Source organism: Lutra lutra, chromosome 2, assembly GCF_902655055.1.
Source record: "Lutra lutra chromosome 2, mLutLut1.2, whole genome shotgun sequence".
Taxonomy (NCBI): Eukaryota; Metazoa; Chordata; class Mammalia; order Carnivora; family Mustelidae; genus Lutra; species Lutra lutra.
The window spans coordinates 106,309,708-106,329,250 of NC_062279.1; the positions used below are offsets into that span (position 1 = coordinate 106,309,708).

At 38.9% G+C, this 19,543-nt stretch overlaps 1 protein-coding gene across 4 annotated transcripts in view; it reads left to right on the top strand.

The window, feature by feature from the left end:
- Positions 1-19,543, top strand: part of NPNT (nephronectin) — a 76,055-nt gene that overhangs the window by 29,508 nt on the left and 27,004 nt on the right. For 2 of the 4 annotated variants that reach the window (XM_047718142.1, XM_047718143.1), the window contains 7 exons: positions 992-1,084; positions 5,426-5,518; positions 9,311-9,430; positions 10,654-10,773; positions 12,593-12,727; positions 13,018-13,140; positions 15,348-15,731. In XM_047718142.1, the coding sequence (XP_047574098.1) occupies positions 992-1,084; positions 5,426-5,518; positions 9,311-9,430; positions 10,654-10,773; positions 12,593-12,727; positions 13,018-13,140; positions 15,348-15,731 (1,068 nt within the window). The remainder of the gene's footprint in view (positions 1-991; positions 1,085-5,425; positions 5,519-9,310; positions 9,431-10,653; positions 10,774-12,592; positions 12,728-13,017; positions 13,141-15,347; positions 15,732-19,543) is intronic. The other 2 variants (XM_047718144.1, XM_047718145.1) reach the window with 1 other exon arrangement.

Genomic DNA, 19,543 nt, shown 5'->3' on the forward strand with positions numbered 1-19,543 from the left:
TTTGTTTCTGGGACTTAGTTTAAAAACTGCATCTCAACCATCTACTCGTGTACAGTTGGCTGAAGAATAATTTTGGAAGGCCCTTCTAGATAGTCTTCTCACAGATCTGAACAAAACTGCTTTCTTTTTAATTTCATGCCAGATCTAAAATGAGATTTTAAGAGTTTTCCAAGGGAAATTTGCATTTCTCTTATCATTTGCACCTTCTACTCTGCTCATCCCTTCTTTCTGCAAGCTTTTTAATACTTCTGAGCAGCACTGTCTAAGGGTTAGTAGTGATACAGGGTCAGGATACAGGATACTGAGCATTTTGCCATCCTGAGGAAAGACAAACTCGGTTGGTAGAAGATAATAAACGTAAAATAGAACTTCCTGTTTGCTGTGATAGGTCATGACAAGGGTTATGGCAATTGTACCACGCCAGGGTTAAGAAAGATCAGAATGACAGAAGTATTCTTAAGTGGAAGTTCCAAAAATACTGAGTTTTGGGTTTTATTTCATTTAGAACCATCATATTAGAAGTAGCATTTCTAGTAAAATAAGTATTATTTAGTGGGAAATTTATCTGAAGTTCACATATGCCCATATCTTTGGACTGAGAACTACTTTTGAAGCATATTTGGGGGAACACATTTGAAATCTGTGATACAGATTATTATAAAGTTGTAACTATTGACAGACATCAGTTGTGTTTATTCATAGTTTACCTATTTTTTTTCACTATTTTAACATTGCACTTAGGCTTAGCCAATTTTCCAGACCCAAGTGATTGACACACATGAACACACACACACACACCCCTCCCATGTATGTGAGACTATTAAATCTAAAGAGTCCTTACCACTCCAAGACATAGTGATTTTCATATTTCTGCTACTCTGATGTAAGTTCCTAGTCTTCTCTTTGATTATCAAACTACTACATGACATAGATGCTGTCTGGTTGATGTCCTGCTGACCTAGAAATAACGCATGATGTCCTCTTTTCACAGCTGTCTGCCAGCCACAGTGCAAACATGGTGAATGTATTGGACCCGACAAGTGCAAATGTCATCCCGGATATGCTGGAAAGACCTGCAATCAAGGTAGGAAACCAGTTTGACACAGATTAACAATCAGAAGCCCCCTCTGTTTCTGCCTCATGTAAAAGTTTTAGGTTCTCAGGCCAAACCATTTTTCCATGGCTGTTGTTTCTAAAACATGTGAACTGCCATTTTCTGAAAGATAGAAATATAATGGTAAACCTTAAAATATATTTCATCAGATTTCATCCTCTTATTCCTATTCACAGATTCTAATTAAAATGTATTTTAAATAAGAGAATCACAGCATCAGTCATGTAGAAACCTAATATTCTGCTAGTCCTCGTTCTCCCAGGAGCTTAGTGGAAAAGCCCTGGAAAATTGTGGGCCTCCTTGGACCCACTCCAGTGAGATGGAACCACTTCAGTGCTCAAATCAGGTCGGAAGTCTGACTCAAAATTTTGAGGTCCCTTCATTTATCCCATTCATCAATTAATTTATCCCATGCATTAATTTAATCTTTGGGATTAAATTCCCTTCAGCTATTACCAGTTTACAGAGTTACTCTGAGAAATAAAGATTTTAACAGACTTATTTTTGTTTAAAGTTGCTTATAAAAGCAGATATTCACTTAGCACAGTGCCCCAGGTATTTTATATATATTGTTTATTTTCATTATTACAGTGTCAGGAGGTAGAATGTTATTCATGATAATTAAGTGATAAATAATTTTTACTTCTCATTGGAAAAGATATCAGGGATATTAAGTGTCTGGTCAAAGTTCATAGAATTAGTTGGTAAAAGACCTAGTATGTCTACTTAGAACTGTTGTCCATATAATTCATATTTTCTCTGTCAGTTTTGTTTCAGATAAGAAAATATTATTGTAAATGTGATGTTCTGACTTGGGCTAACAAATCTGACAAAGCTTGTCTTTTTAGTTAATTTCTACCCCAAATGTTCTATTATTAGGAGTAAAAAACCCCATAAATAAAAGCTGGGGTTAGATTTCACCAGAAAGATACAAGGATTAAAGAGTCCATTTTTCATTTATTTCTTAAATTGAAGTGACCCTTTCTGTCCTTTCCAGTGTTGAATGAAACAGTTACATGGTTTGTAAACTGTAAACAGTTACATGGTTTTTGAATGCAGTGTCCCATAGGTAATTATTTGACCTCATCAGATATGAAGGTGATATTGTTGAAACACTCCTGTTCTTCAATATCTGATACTCCTTGATATGTCTCATGTAAACTCAGGATTTATGGGCATAATTTCAAGAATCAGAACACTGGTGTTTGAAAAAGTATAAGGAATTGTTCCTGAACTATAAGGTGACATCTATGCTAATGAAATGTGACATGTCCAATGGTAGGAGAAACTGTCATTCTCAAGTGTGTTCTGTATTATCTGTTATTTGATTAACTGATTTTTTTTCCAATGCTTTTTTTATAATATTTTTAAACTTGGAAGTTACCAAACATACTGGGAAAGTCTTTTTGAAGTAAGTAGAGTTTTTGTTATCTCAGTTTACTCCTTTTAAAAATCCTTTTGACTTTCCTTCCCCTGTCTAAGTTTACAAGTAGTGACATGTCCGGTTCTGATTATTGAGTTATCGGTGTGCATCTGAGACTTCTAGCATGCTTCCCTTTTTAAAGTGGAGAAAATAAAGCATCAGAGGTTTCATTAATATGTCAGTACCATAAAACTTTGTTGTCCCAATGCCAGGAGTTTATACAAAGAAGGTTATTATAAGAGCCACTGTTGAGATTGCAGAGAAACCCATTTAAATTTATTTGCAGGAGCTACATTAACTTTAATTGCTTCAAGGACACTGAAACTATTATTGTAACAAGGATCTATCTCTGGGTATCTCCTGTTTTCAGAAAACCAGTTTATCATGTACTTTTTACTGTAATACATACCTGATTCTCTGAAGAAAAATGGAAATGTACTGAGTTTATGTCTTGCCTCCTAAAACTATATTCCTTAGGGGAAAGAGGATTTCATTAGTAGCAAAATGGGATTTTACACCTGCAAAAACTAGTGCTGACACTGAAAATGTAATTTCAAGCCCAATCTTGAATATAAGACTATAGCTTACAGTAGAACTATGTGTTTTGATCATCTCTCTTTCTGTCTTCCATAACAAAAAAGCAATGTGGTTGAGTTCCCGATGGCATGTGGTTTATGCTCTTTTAGACCCTTTATGGTCTCTGATTTCTGGGTCCCTGAAAACTATTACTAAAATGACTTGCACATGGTAAGGGCACGTAAACTATTTGCTCAGTGAATGATAGTTTCATGTAATGGTTCTTGGTCCTGAACACTTGTAAAGGGTTCCCCAGAGCTGTCCGGCACAGCACCTTAGGCAGCCTCTGAATCTGTGGCCTGAGAACACTGGTCAGGGTGAGAGGCGGCTGCGAAGGCCTGGGTGAAGGCGACCAACTGTTGAGAGACACCAAGAAACGTGACTAGGGCAAGTAGTCTGTATCAGTTACACGCAAATCAATGGAGACTGTTTTTTTTATCTGGACCATTCATCTTAAGAATCTGGCAAATATGTCTCAGAAATATGAGAACTCAAACAGGTTTCTTTTTTCTTGAGGAGAGAAACGTTAAGAAGAGGTATAGTTAAACTATACCTATACAGTTCTATACAGAACTATACAGTTCTTTCGCAGAACTGGTAATTAGCTTCTGAGTAAAAGTAGGTTTCTATATGCTGGCTAATTGAACAGAATGATAAATGAAAATAAAAGAGCAAAAAAAAAAGTAGGTTTCTGAGTAAGGCAAATATTTGCTAAAAAAATTGTTGCAAGTGGTGTGAAATAATGAGTGGTGAGAAATAATCTCCTGGAAATGATTGGTGGAGTAAAGAGCTTGTGTAAATGGCCAGCATTTAACCAGTGCCCTCTCAGAGCTGCCTGGGGAGCAGCCCAGAGAGCAGGGCGAGCCCATGTGCTGAATTTAACAGCCTTGTCTCAAGATTAGGGTGAGTCTGCTGTTGTGGGCTTTCTTTTCCCTTGGAGTCATTTCTGGATTTGCCATAGCTAGATCACATATAAAATCATAGGCTTGGGCTGATCATTAGCCTGTCCTCTACAGCATATGGCGCCTTTCACAATAATGAAATTCTAACTCAGACTCTGGCAAGATTTACTTTTTTTTCCCCCCCACCTCATTTCTCTGGGAATTTTTTTCCTTCAGAGTCTCTCCTCTTTGAGTCTCTGTACCCACACAAATTCTCTTTCCCTTCAGCCAAAAAGGGATACTGTTATAGATAATAACATTTTTATAACTTTCCCATTAGGGAATGATTTTTATCATATAAAATGTCCTGTCATTGCATTTTTTCAGAAATGAAAGACTTAGGTTTTTGAATGCACGATGTGCTTTATAATGATTTCGGAAGAAACAATTTATAAATATCAGATCCTAATGTTTTGACAAAGTTTATATTTCATATGTTGAATTCCTCACCCCAAGAAAAGAACTAGTAACTTGTAGCCCAGAACTATACAGTAAACTTTAGTGGCTTATGTAAATCTGAAAGTTGATTGCCTTTATTACTCCTAATATTAAGATAATTTCTGACAGCCTTACTTTTTGAAAGATGGATAGTTTCAACCCAGAAACCAATGTTCATTTAATTTGAAAGTTTGACTGACTGTTAATACTATGAAAGTCTTAAAACAGAAGGTGATTGCCTTTTTGAGTCTACTTGTGAGTCTTACCCATCTTATATTATTTTGGTAAGTTAATAATAGTTAAGCAATAGTTAATCTTTGTAGGAAGTTTGTTGTATATTCCTACTAAATGGGACCTAAACATAAGTTCTTACATTTGAATGAAAACATTGATGAAGTACCATGCTATTTATTTAAAAAAGCTCTTTATACAAATCATAAATTTGCACATAATTTGGGGGTATTTTAAATTATTGGACAACATAATAGAGGAAAAAGTCTTAAGTTGGACTTTTACGACCTTAGTGTCACTAAACAGAGCAGGTTGATTGTAATTAATATTTGTGTAATCTGCTTTCTGTTTTCTCTCTTTGTGGATGACTAAAATAATGCTTTAAAAAATGACCATCTCTTCTTTGGTGGTTTCTATAAAGAATGGTGTGAGAATGATGTATGTGTATGTGCATGTGTGCAAAACGTACGTGTGATTTTTGGGAGGCAAGATGGGAGGGATAAATTTTAAGGAAAACAAAAATTCAAATTTTAAAAAGAGAAACTGGACAAACTAGAAACCTGTTTTACAAAGCATGTACAACGTTCTTTGAGAACTCCACCAACTTGATGTAATTGTTTAATATATACTTATAAAGATTTTTAGGGCTAAAAATGAAATCAGTTCAAAGTTGACTCTTATTACCTTCTTCCTGGTGTGAAGATGAACACTTCTACCCAACTCCTCTTGACCAAGGCAGTGAACAGCCTCTTTTCCAACCCCTGGATCATCAAGCCACAAGTTTGCCTTCAAGGGGTGAGCGTGCCTTCTCTCAGGTGGGCTGTACTCCCACCCGCACAGCTTTCTGCAGTTTTGTCACTTCTTGCAAATGTTCTCAAGACCCGCCCGGGAGTACCCAGTCTTCAGCATCCTGAGCATGTAAAGCCAGCGGCAGGAGTACCCCCTGCTGAGCCTCCCCTGTCCTTTCACTGCCTCAAATATTGCTTCTCTTTTCCTTTTCTGGGTTTCAGAATGTTTTCTAAAAGCCAGATGGCAAAATAACTTTGATTTTCATAGGTGAAGTCAGGAATTCCAGAGCAAAGGAGATGGGGGATTTGATGGCTCTTGCTACCTGGATTTCAGAAGTGATGAAGTCCTCTTCCCCACTGCCACATTTGGAGAGTTTTAGGTTACCTGGAAATCAAACCATACATTAACTTCCTTCTTTTGGTGTGCATTTTGTAACATTAGAAAGCCTAAGTTCTGGTTAAGTATAGCCTTTAAGTAGCTCTGTGATTATGAGCAAGTCATTTAATGGGTCTGAGTCTTAGCAAACCAGTTAGTTACAGGGGGAGAATAATTCCTGCCCTGTTCACCTGCAGGGCTGGTGTGGGAACAAGAACACCAAAAAATATCTGTGTTTTCATTGCGATGGAAAGTCTTGTACAAAAGTTAGATGGCAGCATGATTTTACAGTTTTTGTTCTAAAAAGACTGTATCCTTCATCCACTCATAGGTTTGGTAATTTAGAAGGACTGAATTGAGTCCATTTAAATTATTAATTATTGTCTCTCCACTGATAGGAAACTTAATGCAACTTGCGTATCTTCTGCATAAAGAATTAGGGCAATAGGATGAATTTCAATAGTGATAGTTTAAAGAATAAAGGTTATGGCAGTCGACATACTGACATCTGTTTGCCTATGACCTCCACTTTAGTCATATAAAGTGTAAAAGGTTAAGTTTGAGACATTGTCCAGTTTAAGGATCAAAAGAGAAAAAAGTCCAAATGCGTTAAATGAATGAAAGATTATTTTCCTTAAAAATCCATTGGATTAACTTATTGAAGGAGTCTATTCTAGATTTTTCAAGCTACTTTTCAGTGTCTGCATGCTAATAAAATTTCTGATCCTTTTTTTCCTAAAATATAATTATAATGCTGTGCAGCTTGCATTTTTGTTCTGAACTAGCTCTCTTCTTACTCCCCTCACCCCACCCTCCATCCCACCTCCCCAAGCCCCTGAATCCATCAGCCTGCTTAAATATACTCCTCACTATAATAAATGTTCTTAAAGAATGTATACTTGGTAATTAAAGCATTTGAAATGTAAGTGGTTTAATTGTAAAGTGATGTCTTTTGATGTGATAAGATGGACACATGACGAAATTCATTATTTTTTATTCTAGATTTTCCTTATAATTTATGTTAAAGAGCAAGATTAAAGTGAATTTAAGTAAATGTCTAAAGTTTTCTTTCCTGGGTTCTTTTTGTCAGCTTTTAAGATTGGTTTGAGAAAGTGTGGTCAAGTAGCTTGTTCTTTATATTGTTCTGCATGTTATTCTAGGAGAATGTACTACAAATTGGAAGTGTTTTTGAATTTCTGACTTGGTAGTAACACAAGCATTACTAGGTCAGTTAGTCTACGAGATTTTGGAAGCAGTACATATTAAGTCAATTTTATAAAGCATTAGGTCAATAAGAAAATGAAGTTATGACAATAATAGACTAGAAGCCCTGAAGAAAATTGAGAAAAAGAAGTTCATCACCAGGATACCAGATGCTTTTAATCTTTTGAAGCTCCCTGCTTTAGCAGAAGTCTGATATTTGGTAAATATTGATAACGTGGATTATTGTGGAATCCTATTTCATAATTTCTGCAGTGGTTTTTGTAAGTGTCAGTGTGGAATTTTTAGGACACGCATGCCTGTAGCAGATGGGCAGTGATGACCGTCGCTGGAGACAGCTGTCCGGGAGTGTCAGCCACCCCGTCACCAGCTGTTAAGAGTACGGCTCTCTCTCATGGCTCAGTCTCTCAGTCTCACTCTATGGCTTTGTTGTATGTTCTGTTTTATGCAAAAAATATTTAAAACAAAGCCTTTCTCTAATAATGTAATCAGATTTAAATACCATTTAATATCAGTCAGGGACTTACCAAAGCCAGGCGTGAATCTGCAGGGGTCTATGCATGTATTAGGAATGATAATTAACTTCTCTTACAACATGAAAAAAGATTCTCTGACTCTAATTTTTAGTAAATATTGAAATACAAGGTAGAAGAATAGGGGACGTAGAGTGAATTTCTCTTTCTTCCTTGATTTAAAAATTTTACTTCATTTAACAGAGGGAGAAGTCAAATTTGTGTTGATAACATAATCTGCAAAGTATTTTCTTGGAGAAAATTTTTTAAAAATATATTTTAAAATGTGATTCTGTTTTGAATGCCCATGACTGGGCACTAGACGACAAAGTAGAAACTGAAGAAAGCAAATGAGGTGAAGGTTTCTGGTTTACTTAGTTAACCTTCCTAGGCTTCACCCAACTGGGGACCTGCTCACTGTTCTGTTAAGGTTAGAAAAAAGACCAAGTTGGAAAGTCAATAAAATATGAAAACATTTATAAACATAGTTATTATTAGGTAGTTTTAAAACAGTATAGTCTGGTGGTTTAATTAAGTGAAATATATAGATTTCCAATAAGTGGGCAGGTCAGATTTAAATTTGATTAGATGAAAACATCTTTGCCACTAGATATATCTATATATCTGATTTGGTGACATGGATTAATAATTTAATCAGGTGCTTACGCTGGCAGTTCCAGATGAAATAAACATGTGGTCATATTTCTTTTTAATGAAATCTGTATTTGGGGCCTTACTATTTTAGTGTTTTCCATTATGAGTTTTATGTTCACTTGAAGCAGTATTCAACTTGGGTTAGAAAATTTTTATGTGGAGTTGATTAATTTATGTTGATATTTAAACCAACAAACCTAAAGTACATAATAATAGTCTGTCATGTATCATCCCTTAGTATTTCCATATGCCTTTCTTAACTGCCAAATGAATGAAAGTATGTTGGAGGGTAGGTTTTAGGGTGTTTTTTTTTTTTTTTTTGTGTGTGTGTGTGTGTGTGACTTGAATACATCAGGAAAGCAGGAAACTGAAATTTCTCCTTTAATCTGAGATCAGTATAGAATCTGTAAGATTGAACAAGAGAAACCACAATAGTGATCACTGTAATTCATGTAGCTCTTACCTCTGAAAATAAAGCTCTCCTTTGGAAAGGTCAGAGCAGTCGAATGTTTTAAAATACTTCCTGTAAACTAAGATAGGCTCACAGAGAATCTTCCTAAAACAGAGACAGAAGGAAATTGAAAGAGGAAGATCGCATAGTCAGGAGTGAAGCCAGTAGTCAACTCCGACATTTGGAGGATATTGGAGTCAGTCAGGTAAATAACTGAGGACCTCCACCCGTGAGGAGGAGGATAGGGATGGTAAGGGAGAGTGTGTCTATGACGAGACTTTCCAACTTTCCTTTGCAGACAGAGACCACAGGTACTACGTAATCTGAGCTCCAGAAATTCACACAGCCCTCATTGTTAGGAGGCATTTGGTCATTTTTGATAGAAGAAGGCTCTTGGTCACCCCTCATGTAACCAGCATGGAGTTGAGATGGTATAAACAGGTTCTGTCTCTTCTGTTACCGACTGGTTGGCGCAGCTCCTCCTGCTCTTCTCGTTCATTCTTCAATATAGAGAAGTATTTTAAATGGTTTTACATCAGTGTTGAAGATTTCTCATTTTGCTGCATCAACCCCTGCTCTTTGCAGATCTAAATGAGTGTGGCCTGAAGCCGCGGCCATGCAAGCACAGGTGCATGAACACTTACGGCAGCTACAAGTGCTACTGTCTCAACGGATACATGCTCATGCCGGATGGGTCCTGCTCAAGTATGTCAAGAATCTTAACTGTTTGATAAGCGCTCACGTCACGCTCTGATATGGTGTGTGAAAATAGCCTTCCAGCCCTCCGAACCAGGACGTGAGCCCGTATTTATGTGTGCTTCAGGAATGGAAAATCAAAATACAGGCTGCCTGTTGGACATGTCTAGCATTATTTTACCACGGGCGCCGGTGTTAAATGGATTTGGAAGTGGTATTTAAGCATCGTAAAACTAAGTGTATTTTCTAGTGTTTTTCCCAACACATTTTTGTCTATCTTCTATCTGGGCAAAGTACTGTGCCAGCTAGAAGAAGGAGGTTAGTGCCTATGTGAGGACTGTTGCTGTTCACGAGCATGGACACTACACTGGTAGCCAGTGGGGAATCCATCCAGTCTGCTGACTGAGTGTAACCATTCATTCATAAGTGCCTTCTCACTTCACTTTTACAGCTCTAATGGACTAAGATAGTACTTTTCTAAAAAAACAATTTACATCAAATGAAAAATGATTCCAATAACATTAGATTTCATGTGTCTTTGTGAGAAATAAATGTATTGTTTTCCTGTTATCGTTTGGATGTGTTTATTAGATAGCCAATGCCCTGAAATTTTCTGTGGGCTGAACATTGAATTGAGTTTGTGTTTCTATGATCTCTGACAATCGAGGACTTGATTTTTTTTTTCACTGAGTTATCTGTTAAGTGAGTTATCAATTAGTTAATTTTCAGTTATCTCTCTCTAACTGGGTTATATTTTATTGGTAAGTTCAGTTAATCTTACTTAGCATTGCATATTTAACATGGAACCTTTAGAATTAGGTGAATGCATGTTTAAGACCGTTTAGTAGTGATGTTAGAATCCTCTAATGTTGTATGATCTGGTAGGGAGTCAACTATTGACCCTAGAAAAATGTAGTGGGAGATTGAGAAAATTAATTGGATGTTTAGGTGAAGACCAGAATTTAGCATGAGTAATCTGGAAAATTACCTCAATCCTTCACTTTCCTTAGCTCCTAGAAAAATTTCTAGATAATCTATAAGAGATAAAGTTTTATATTTGTCTTTTCATCTTTTAAATGCATTAAAGATCTTCCCCAGATGAAGAATAGCGACTGTTGGATAATTGAGGCCTTTTTGTCTTCATTGTTTGAAAAAAAAAAAAAAAGACCCGTTATTTCGGTTATAGAATTTGTCCACTGCCTCTCTGTGTCAGCCAGTTATGCTCTTTCCAGGTGCCCTGACGTGCTCCATGGCAAACTGTCAATATGGCTGTGATGTTGTCAAAGGACAGATACGGTGCCAGTGCCCCTCTCCCGGCCTACAGCTGGCTCCTGATGGGAGGACCTGTGTGGGTGAGTTGTAAACTCAAGCATCTCTGTCAGCAGCCCCTGCAGGATAAGAAGAGAAAGTGAAAGGTGATGGGAGTAAGGAAGAGATGCAGTTACCTACCTCAGGCAGTTGGCTGTCCTTAGGAGACAGCACATGTCTCAGGAGAGGACCTCTCTCTGAATGGATAATGAGAACCTTGTTTCCCTAAAAATGAGGGACAGAAAGAAGCTTCAGTTAGAGGAAACCTCGTGTGCAAAGGCTCTGAAGTTTAAAAGAGCACAGTATTCAGGGAAAGTGGAAGAGCTCTGTAGTTCTAGAATGTTAGGAAGCAGTGAGTGATGAAGCTGAATAGGTTGGGCTAGATGGTACGTACTGCACGAAAGAGTTAGGTTTGTTTTCTCCTAGTTTAGGGAGACGGTATAGGATTGTGATTAAATCCAGGCTTTGATTTCAAACCTAGTGGGGCCAAGTCCTTGATAGGTAACCTTAAGCAAGAGACTTCCTTTCTTTGAGCTTGAGTCTCTTCATCTTTAGTGGAAGTAATGCAGGGCGCCTCGGTGGCTTAGTCGGTTAAATGTCTGCCTTCGGCTCGGGTCATGATCCTAGGATCCTGGGATGGAGCCCCACACCAGATTCCCTGCTCAGCGGAGAGCCTGCTTCTCCCTCTCCCTCTGCTGCTCCCCCTGCTTGTGCTCTGTCTCTCTCCCTGGCAAATAAATAAATAAAATATTTTAAAAAATGGGAGTAATGCCACATACAACCATTGTATGCATTATGTCTGCAAAGAGCTGAGCAGAGTACCTAGCATGTAGTACGTACTCAATGAATAGAGGCAGTCAGTGATTCAAGAGAGACTTATTTAGTACTTTCTGTATTTCAAGCACTGTGACAACTGCTAGGATATATAGTAGTGGACGAGGCAGACAGGATTTTGATTCTCACAAAGCTGTTGCCCTAATAGGGAAGAGGGAAAAGAAATATCCAATAAAATTACGAACAATACTCAATGTTAATATGAGGTACTAAGAGGGAAACACAAAGGGTGTTTTTTAGAAAATAATGGTCAAGGAAAGTCCTGCAGTAAACCTGGACCACTAGCTGTGTGAAGAATCACCAAGCAGGTGGAAACAGTGTGGGAACCTCAGTAAGAGAGACCAGGGGTGGTCTGTGTGAGGGTAGGAAGAAAAGCAGGCCCATGTGGCTTCGTGCACACTGAGTAGGAGGGGCGGGGCCTTGACACATAACTGGTAGGTTAAGTTAGGAGGATATAGTGCAGGGTGTTCATGGACATCCTGAGGAATGGGGATTTAATTTAAAAAGCAAGTAGAACGGTTGAGGAGTTTTAATATTCCAATCTTAGGTTGCAATAAATCATTTTGACAGTTGATTGGAAATCCTCTGGAGGTGGTGAGATTGGTGGGGAAGAGACCAGTTCAGAGGCCCTTGTCACAGTCTAACGTGGAAGATGGCAGGTAGGGTAGTGGCAGTGGGTGAAGAGAAGATGAGACCTGATTAACTGGGCTCGATGATTTGGGGTTATGGGAATTGTTAAGGATGTTCAGGCTATTGTTAAGGATGCCTCATGTTTCCAGTCAGAGCAACCAGTGCATACAGGTGTGGTCTGGGCAGAGAGGTGGTGCGGGAACACGATAGCTCTGGTTAGGAGGATGCGTTGAAATTTGGAGATGGGGAATTTACGTAGCCCCTCGGGGCTACCAGCCGGATAACATTTAGGATGAGCCACTCTGTGCCAGGCAGCCGTTTCTCGACGTTTGTTTTAAAATCCTTTCCACCTGAACATGCTGCTGTTCTTTCTAAGACGCAGCTGACTTCTGCTTCTAGATGTTGATGAATGTGTTACTGGAAGAGCCTCCTGCCCTCGTTTTAGGCAGTGTGTCAACACTTTTGGGAGCTACGTCTGCAAGTGTCATAAAGGCTTCGACCTCATGTACATTGGAGGCAAATACCAATGTCACGGTAACGAACCTTAGGCATCACTTTGTTTTGTTTCTTCCTGGGGTGCGGGAAGCTCTGTTACTGGGGTGGTGACTGGGACGTTGGTGGTGGGGAGGCTGCTGGCTGTGCACTGAACAGAAACCCATGCAACCATTTTTGGTAGTTCTGGATGCACATGTACTTCGTTTCTTCCGTTCATCTGCTGGTTTTACGTGGACCTTCCAAAAAAAAATTTTTTTTTAATTCTATATATCTTTGATGTCATCATACTGCTCTCACACATAAACTTCTTTTCCCGTTTCCTGATGCAGATATAGATGAATGCTCCCTCGGTCAGTATCAGTGCAGCCGCTTTGCTCGATGTTACAACGTACACGGGTCCTACAAGTGTAAATGTAAAGATGGATACGAGGGTGATGGACTGAATTGTGTGTGTGAGTAATGGTTTTCTCCTGGCTCTGATTTCTAGCAGGAAATACAGGATTACAGGAAGGCCATTACAGGGAAAGATGAAGAACGAGATTAATTATCCAAAAAGTACTTTTTATAGCTAATAATGTTAGTCTTTATTTTCTGCAAACAGGCAAATCACTTGCTCAGGTATTTTAAAAAAGTTAAAGACTCAGTAATACATTGAATCTTAAAAGCATTCAGTTCCTTTGCTGAAACCTCTCAATATGGCCGGCAAGAAATGATGGAGCTCTTCCTGAGAATTTGATTTTATTATAATCAGAAGTAAATGTTTGTCATTAGCATTACATTAAGACAGAGGGGAGGGGCGCCTGGGTGGCTCAGTGGGTTAAGCCGCTGCCTTCGGCTCAGGTCATGATCTCAGGGTCCTGAGATCGAGCCCCGCGTCGGGCTCTCTGCTCAGCAGGGAGCCTGCTTCCCTTCCTCTCTCTCTGCCTGCCTCTCTGCCTTCTTGTGATCTCTCTCTGTCAAATAAATAAATAAAATCTTTAAAAAAAAAAAAAGACAGAGGGGAAAATTTGGATATATACCAGTTTTTTGTTCCTCTGTTTTGTGTGTCCTAGTTTTATTAAAAAATCATTCTGATATTTATTTTCTCTAAATTTAGGACAGTTTTGCTTTTTAAATCCTTACCTGCCCTGTTTGGAATATGGCTATGTTAGTAGATAAACATGAAAAAAATAACCTCCAAGATGAAAGTTGTACAGATTAAAGGCCATAATTTAGCATGCATTTCATATGACAATAGATAATTTTTAAAGTTTTGGAGTAAAATATTTACTGAAAATCATGAGCCTTAGAATCATAGGATTTAAAGGATTTTTGAAGGGTCATGTAGTCATACTCCAGGCCTGGAGTATATCATTCCAGGAAATTAAATGTTAATTCCTTTTGGTGAAGATAACCACAGAAAAAGGCTCCACAGAAAATCATGATGACCTCTGAAGGTTTTTTTAAGCAGTTGTATAAATTAATAAGGGGGAAAGCAAACAAACTTAAAAAATATACAGAGCAATTAGGGTACCTGGGTGGCACAGTCGGTTAAGTGTCTGACTCTTGGTTTCTGCTCATGTCATGATCCTGGGGTCATGAGATCAAGCCCTTTGTCTGGCTCCACGGTCAACATCGAGTTTGCTTGGGATTCTTTCTCCCTCTCCCTTTGCCCCTCCTGCTCGTGCTCTCTTACTCTCTCTCTCAAATAAATAAATAAAATCTTAAAAAATAAAGGGGCTCCAGGGTGGCCCAGTCAGTTAATGGTCTGCCTTCATTTCAGGTCATGATCCCAGGGTCCTGGGATTGAGTCCCTCATTGGACTCCCTGCGGGGAGCCTGTTTCTCCCTCTGCCACCCCGCCCCCAACGCATGCTCTCTTTTTCTTGCTCACCCTCTCTTTCTCTATCTCAGATAAACAAAATCTAAAAAAAAAAAAAACATTTTGGGCGCCTGGGTCGCTCAGTGGGTTAAGCCTCTGCCTTTGGCTCAGGTTATGATCTCAGGTTCGTGGGATTGAGGTCCACATCAGGCTCTCTGCTCAGTGGGGAGCCTGCTTCCCCCCCACACACCTGCCTGCCTCTCTGCCTAAATAAATAAAATCTTTTAAAAAATCTTAAAAAATATATATGGAATACTTAATGAACATATTTTGCATGAGTTGAATTTATATAGAGTACGGAAGAGAAAAGTATTAGTCTTTAGATTATTCAAAACATGATTTTATAATATATGTGTGTCTTAGGGACACTTAACAAAGATTCTGAACAAACATTTCTCATATTTTAAAAACCGTAGAATGTTTCTACATTTTAAAAATCTCAAGGAGTGCTCGCTTCGGCAGCACATATACTAAAAATCTCAAGGATTGTTGTCTTTTTTCATATTACACTTGAAATTCTTTGTGTTGTAAATAATACATATCCACTATAGAAATACCAACATAATTTTTGCATATATCCGCAGGATGGATATGTGTGTATATGAGTATATATATACCATACATACACACGCATAGTTGTTATTTGGAAAAGAGCATGACTTAGGGTAGAGGAATATTCTAAATGTGAAAAGTAAGCCTAGTTGGCATGAGATATTCTAATGTGTTTTTCACAATTTGATGCCACAGACTTTTAGAGAGAGATGGTTATACACTAATTTAAATCTTTTGACTCTTTCAGATATTCCAAAAGTCATGATTGAACCTTCAGGTCCAATTCATGTACCAAAGGGAAACGGTACCATTTCAAAGGGTGATGGAGGACATAGTAACTGGATTCCTGATGTTGGAGGTACTAGGTGGCCTCTGAAGACACCATATATTCCTCCTGTTATTACCAACAAGCCCACTTCAAAGCCAACAACAAGACCTGCACCTAGGCCAACGCCAGAGCCGACCCCACCCCCATTCACAGAACTCGGAACTTCACCACCTGCCACAAGCCCGGAAAGCACAGGCACCCAGCTGACACCCGTAGTGCCCGTTGTCACCACCTCTCCTCGATGGATCACAGTTGACAACAGGATACAGACAGATCCTCAGAAACCCAGAGGAGACGTGTTCAGTAAGTCCTAGAAAAGTTAGCACCACCCTTGGTAATCACAACTCTGACCATTTTCTGTAAGTTTTTTTTTTTTTTATTTTACATATAATATGTGAGATCATATAGTATTTGTCTTTCTCTGACTTACTCCACTTAGCATCATGCCTCAGGTGTATCCACATTGTCTCAGATAGCAGGATTTTCTTTTTTAAGGCTGAATTGCATATATATCCCTTTGGGTATTTATACCAGACCTTCTTTATCCACTCATCCATTGGTGGACACTTAGGTTGTTTCCATGTTACGGCTTTTGTAAATAATACTGCAGTGACCATGGGACTATCTCTTTGACATATTTTCATTTCCTTTGGATAAATACCTAGAAGTGGAATTGCTGGATCATGTGGTAGTTGCAGTTTTAATTTTTTGAGGAACCTCCAGTTTTCCATGGTGGCTGCACTAATTTACATTCCTACGGACAGGGCACGAAGGTTCTCTTTTCTGCACCTCCTTGACGGCATTTGTTATCTCTTGTCTTTTTGATCATGGCCATTCTAACAGGCACAAAGTGGTATCTCATTGTGGCCTTGTTTCCTTATTTGTGATGTTGAGCCTCTTTCATGCGTCTGTTGCCCACCTGTGTCCTCTTTGCAAAATGGTCCCCTGCCCATTTGTAATCAAATTAGTTGAGGTTTTTTGCTCTTGCGTTGTATGAATTCCCTGTGTATTTTAGATATTAGCCGCATGTCAGGTATATTGTCTTTAAATATTTTTTCCATTCCATAGGTTGTCCACTCATCTTGTCGATGGTTTCTTTTGCCGTGTGCGGAAGCTTTCCTGTTTGTTGTAGTTCCACTTGCTGGTTTGTTTTTTATTTTATTGCATGTGCTTCAGGTGTCCTATCCAAAATTCATTGCAGGTCCCACAGCAAGGAGTGTTTTCCTATCTTTTCTTCTAGGAGTTTCATGGTTTGAGGCCTTATGGTCAAGTCTTGAATCAGTTTTGAGTTAATATATTTATGTTATATAAAATAAGGGTCGGGGCGCCTGGGTGGCTCAGTGGGTTAAGCCTCTGCCTTCGGCTCGGGTCGTGGTCCCAGGGTCCGGGGATCGAGCCCCGTGTCGGGCTCTCTGCTCAGCGGGGAGCCTGCTTCCCTTCCTCTCTCTCTGCCTGCCTCTGCCTGCTTGTGATCTCTGTCTGTCAAATAAATAAATAAAATCTTTAAAAAAATAAATAAAATAAAATAAAATAAGGGTCTACTTTCACTCTTTAGCATGCGACTATCCAATTGTCCCAGAACCATTTAAATGTCTTTTCTCCATTGAGTATTCTTGGCTCCCATGTCAAATATTAGTTGACATTACATGCTTGGGTTTACTTCTGTACTGTTGATTTTGTTCCACTGATTTGCGTACCTTTTTTTACGTGAATATCATACTGTTTTGATGACTTTAGCTTTATAGTAGAGCTTGAAATCAGGAAGCATGGTGCTTCTTGCTTTGTTCTTTTTCTCAGGATTGCTTTGGCTACTGAAGGTCTTATGTGTTGTCATGTTCTTAATAAGCTCTTTACAATGGCATTTCCATCATGGGCCATGCCTGGAATTAGAATGAAACACAAAAAGAATTAGCTGTACAAAGTGTAAGTCCTATGTCTTTATTGTTAAATATTATAAAGAACTGTATAAAAGGAAGCAAACTGGGCAAATCACAGTGTATGTAGAAATGGAAGGAATATCATGAAGTCATATGGTAGATCTCATTTCCTATCCAGTGTGAGACTTCTCCTAACATGTTTAGATTTATTCAGAAACTCTCAGAGATGGGAAACCTAACTATTATTGCATCCCATTTAACTTTTAATTTAATTTAACTAAATTTAATCATTAAATACTTTTGAATGTGTTTTAGAATTCTAGGCCTTGTATTAGGCATTGGATTTACAAAGATAAAACAGGTAAAGTATAATCTGGTGGGAAAGAGAGTCATCCAGAAGATAACTGGGATACTGTGTTAATGAGAGAGATTAGAGCATCCAGTCAGGCTTGGGGAAGGAAGTTTTGGGGTGGGTGGGGGCAAAGAGCTTGAGGATAACTAGGTACTAGAGTTCATAGGGACACCAAAGGCACAGATGGAGGAAGCAGGCTCACATAGGCAGTAACCTGCTAGTAAACCTGTCCCTTGTGTTTGCTGTGTCCAGTGGTTGGATCTAGAGGACTAGAGCTAGATAACATCAGAGACCCCCAGATTTTCAGTGGGTGAGTGGGTAAAGGATGGTATCACCCATAGAAGTAGAGGCTAGAGGTAAAGCAACAAGTTTTGAAGGAGGAAGAGGTCGTTCCCTTATTAGCGGACCAAAATGTGTAATTTTACAATTTGCAAACTCTCCCTGTATTTACCTGTCACATGTCACCATGCTTGCTGTTAGCCACCTTTGCGTTCACTCCTCCTGTCTCCTCTTCTTCTTTGCCCATGGCTCCCTGATGGAAACAAACTTCGCTCTTTATATTGAATTCTTGTGCAAATTTTTTTTTTAACAGGCGAAAAGAACACTGACATTGTGAATTTTTAAAAGACAAGAAGCTTCTCTTTGCTTGTATGTGACTCTCAAATTTCTCTTCTAGGTCCTTGTCCATTTAAAGAGAGAGTGAAATTCCGTAATTCTGATGTAGTTGTAATTGTTTATGTTTTAGGCAATAAATGTAATTTTTAGAGGATTCCAGCGGTAGATCCAGTAGTATGTTTCACATGCACATATATTTTTTTTAAGATTTTATTTATTTATTTGACAGACAGAGATCACAATTAGGCAGAGAGGCAGGCAGAGAGAGAGGAGGAAGCAGGCTCCCTACTGAGCAGAGAGCCTGAACGCGGGGCTGGATCCCAGGGTCCTGGGATCATGACCTGAGCTGAAGGCAGAGGCTTTAACCCGCTGAGCCACCCGGGCGCCCCACATACACATATGTTTTATTTGAAAATGTATTTTTTCAAGATTTTATTTATTTATTTGAATGAGAGCGAGAGAGTGAGCACATGCAGGGGGAGTGGCAGGCAAAGGGATAGAGAGAAGCAGGCTCTCCACTGAGCAGGGAGACTGAAGCTGGGCTCAACCCAAGGACCCTGGGATCATGACCTGAGCCGAAAGCAGACGCTTAACCAATTGAGCCACCCAGGCGCCCTGAAAATGATATTTTTAAATCTTTCTCCTCTTTGCCTTTCCCCCACCCTCCCTTCTTTTCCTTTGCTGTCTCTGCAGTGCCTCTTTCTTTCTTACTCCTCTGCTTTGTTTTGTTTTCATCTCTTTATCATGTCTGTTCCTGGGTGAAAAGTATGGCAAATAATTATATTATTCTGTTGCCTTAAGGTAGGGTCATAAAAACTTGGCCACTTACGATAAAAATACACTGTGATAGAGATAACATGTTTCTGAGTCTTTTAATATTTTCTCTTTTTGTAAAAAGTATGTCCTTCTTGGGGGACCTGGGTGGCTCAGTAGGTTAAGCATCCCACTCCTGATTTTGGCTCAGGTCATGATCTCAGGGTTGTGAGATGGAGCTCCGGGTCAGACTCTGTGTTGGGCATGGAGTTTGCTTGGGATTCTCTCTCCCTCTCTCTCTGCCCCTCCCCACTTGGCTGGCATTCGTTCTCTCTCTTAAAAAAAAAAAAAGTATGTCTTTCTTTCCATCATTCCTCTTCATATCAACACATGTGAATTAAAAGTCACATTAAAGTTTAACAATAGAATTGAGCAGGATAAGACTGGGGAAACATGGAGTTCCCACGATGTTTGAGAGCTCTCATTCTAAGAGAGTGTGATCTTAAAGACATGCCCTG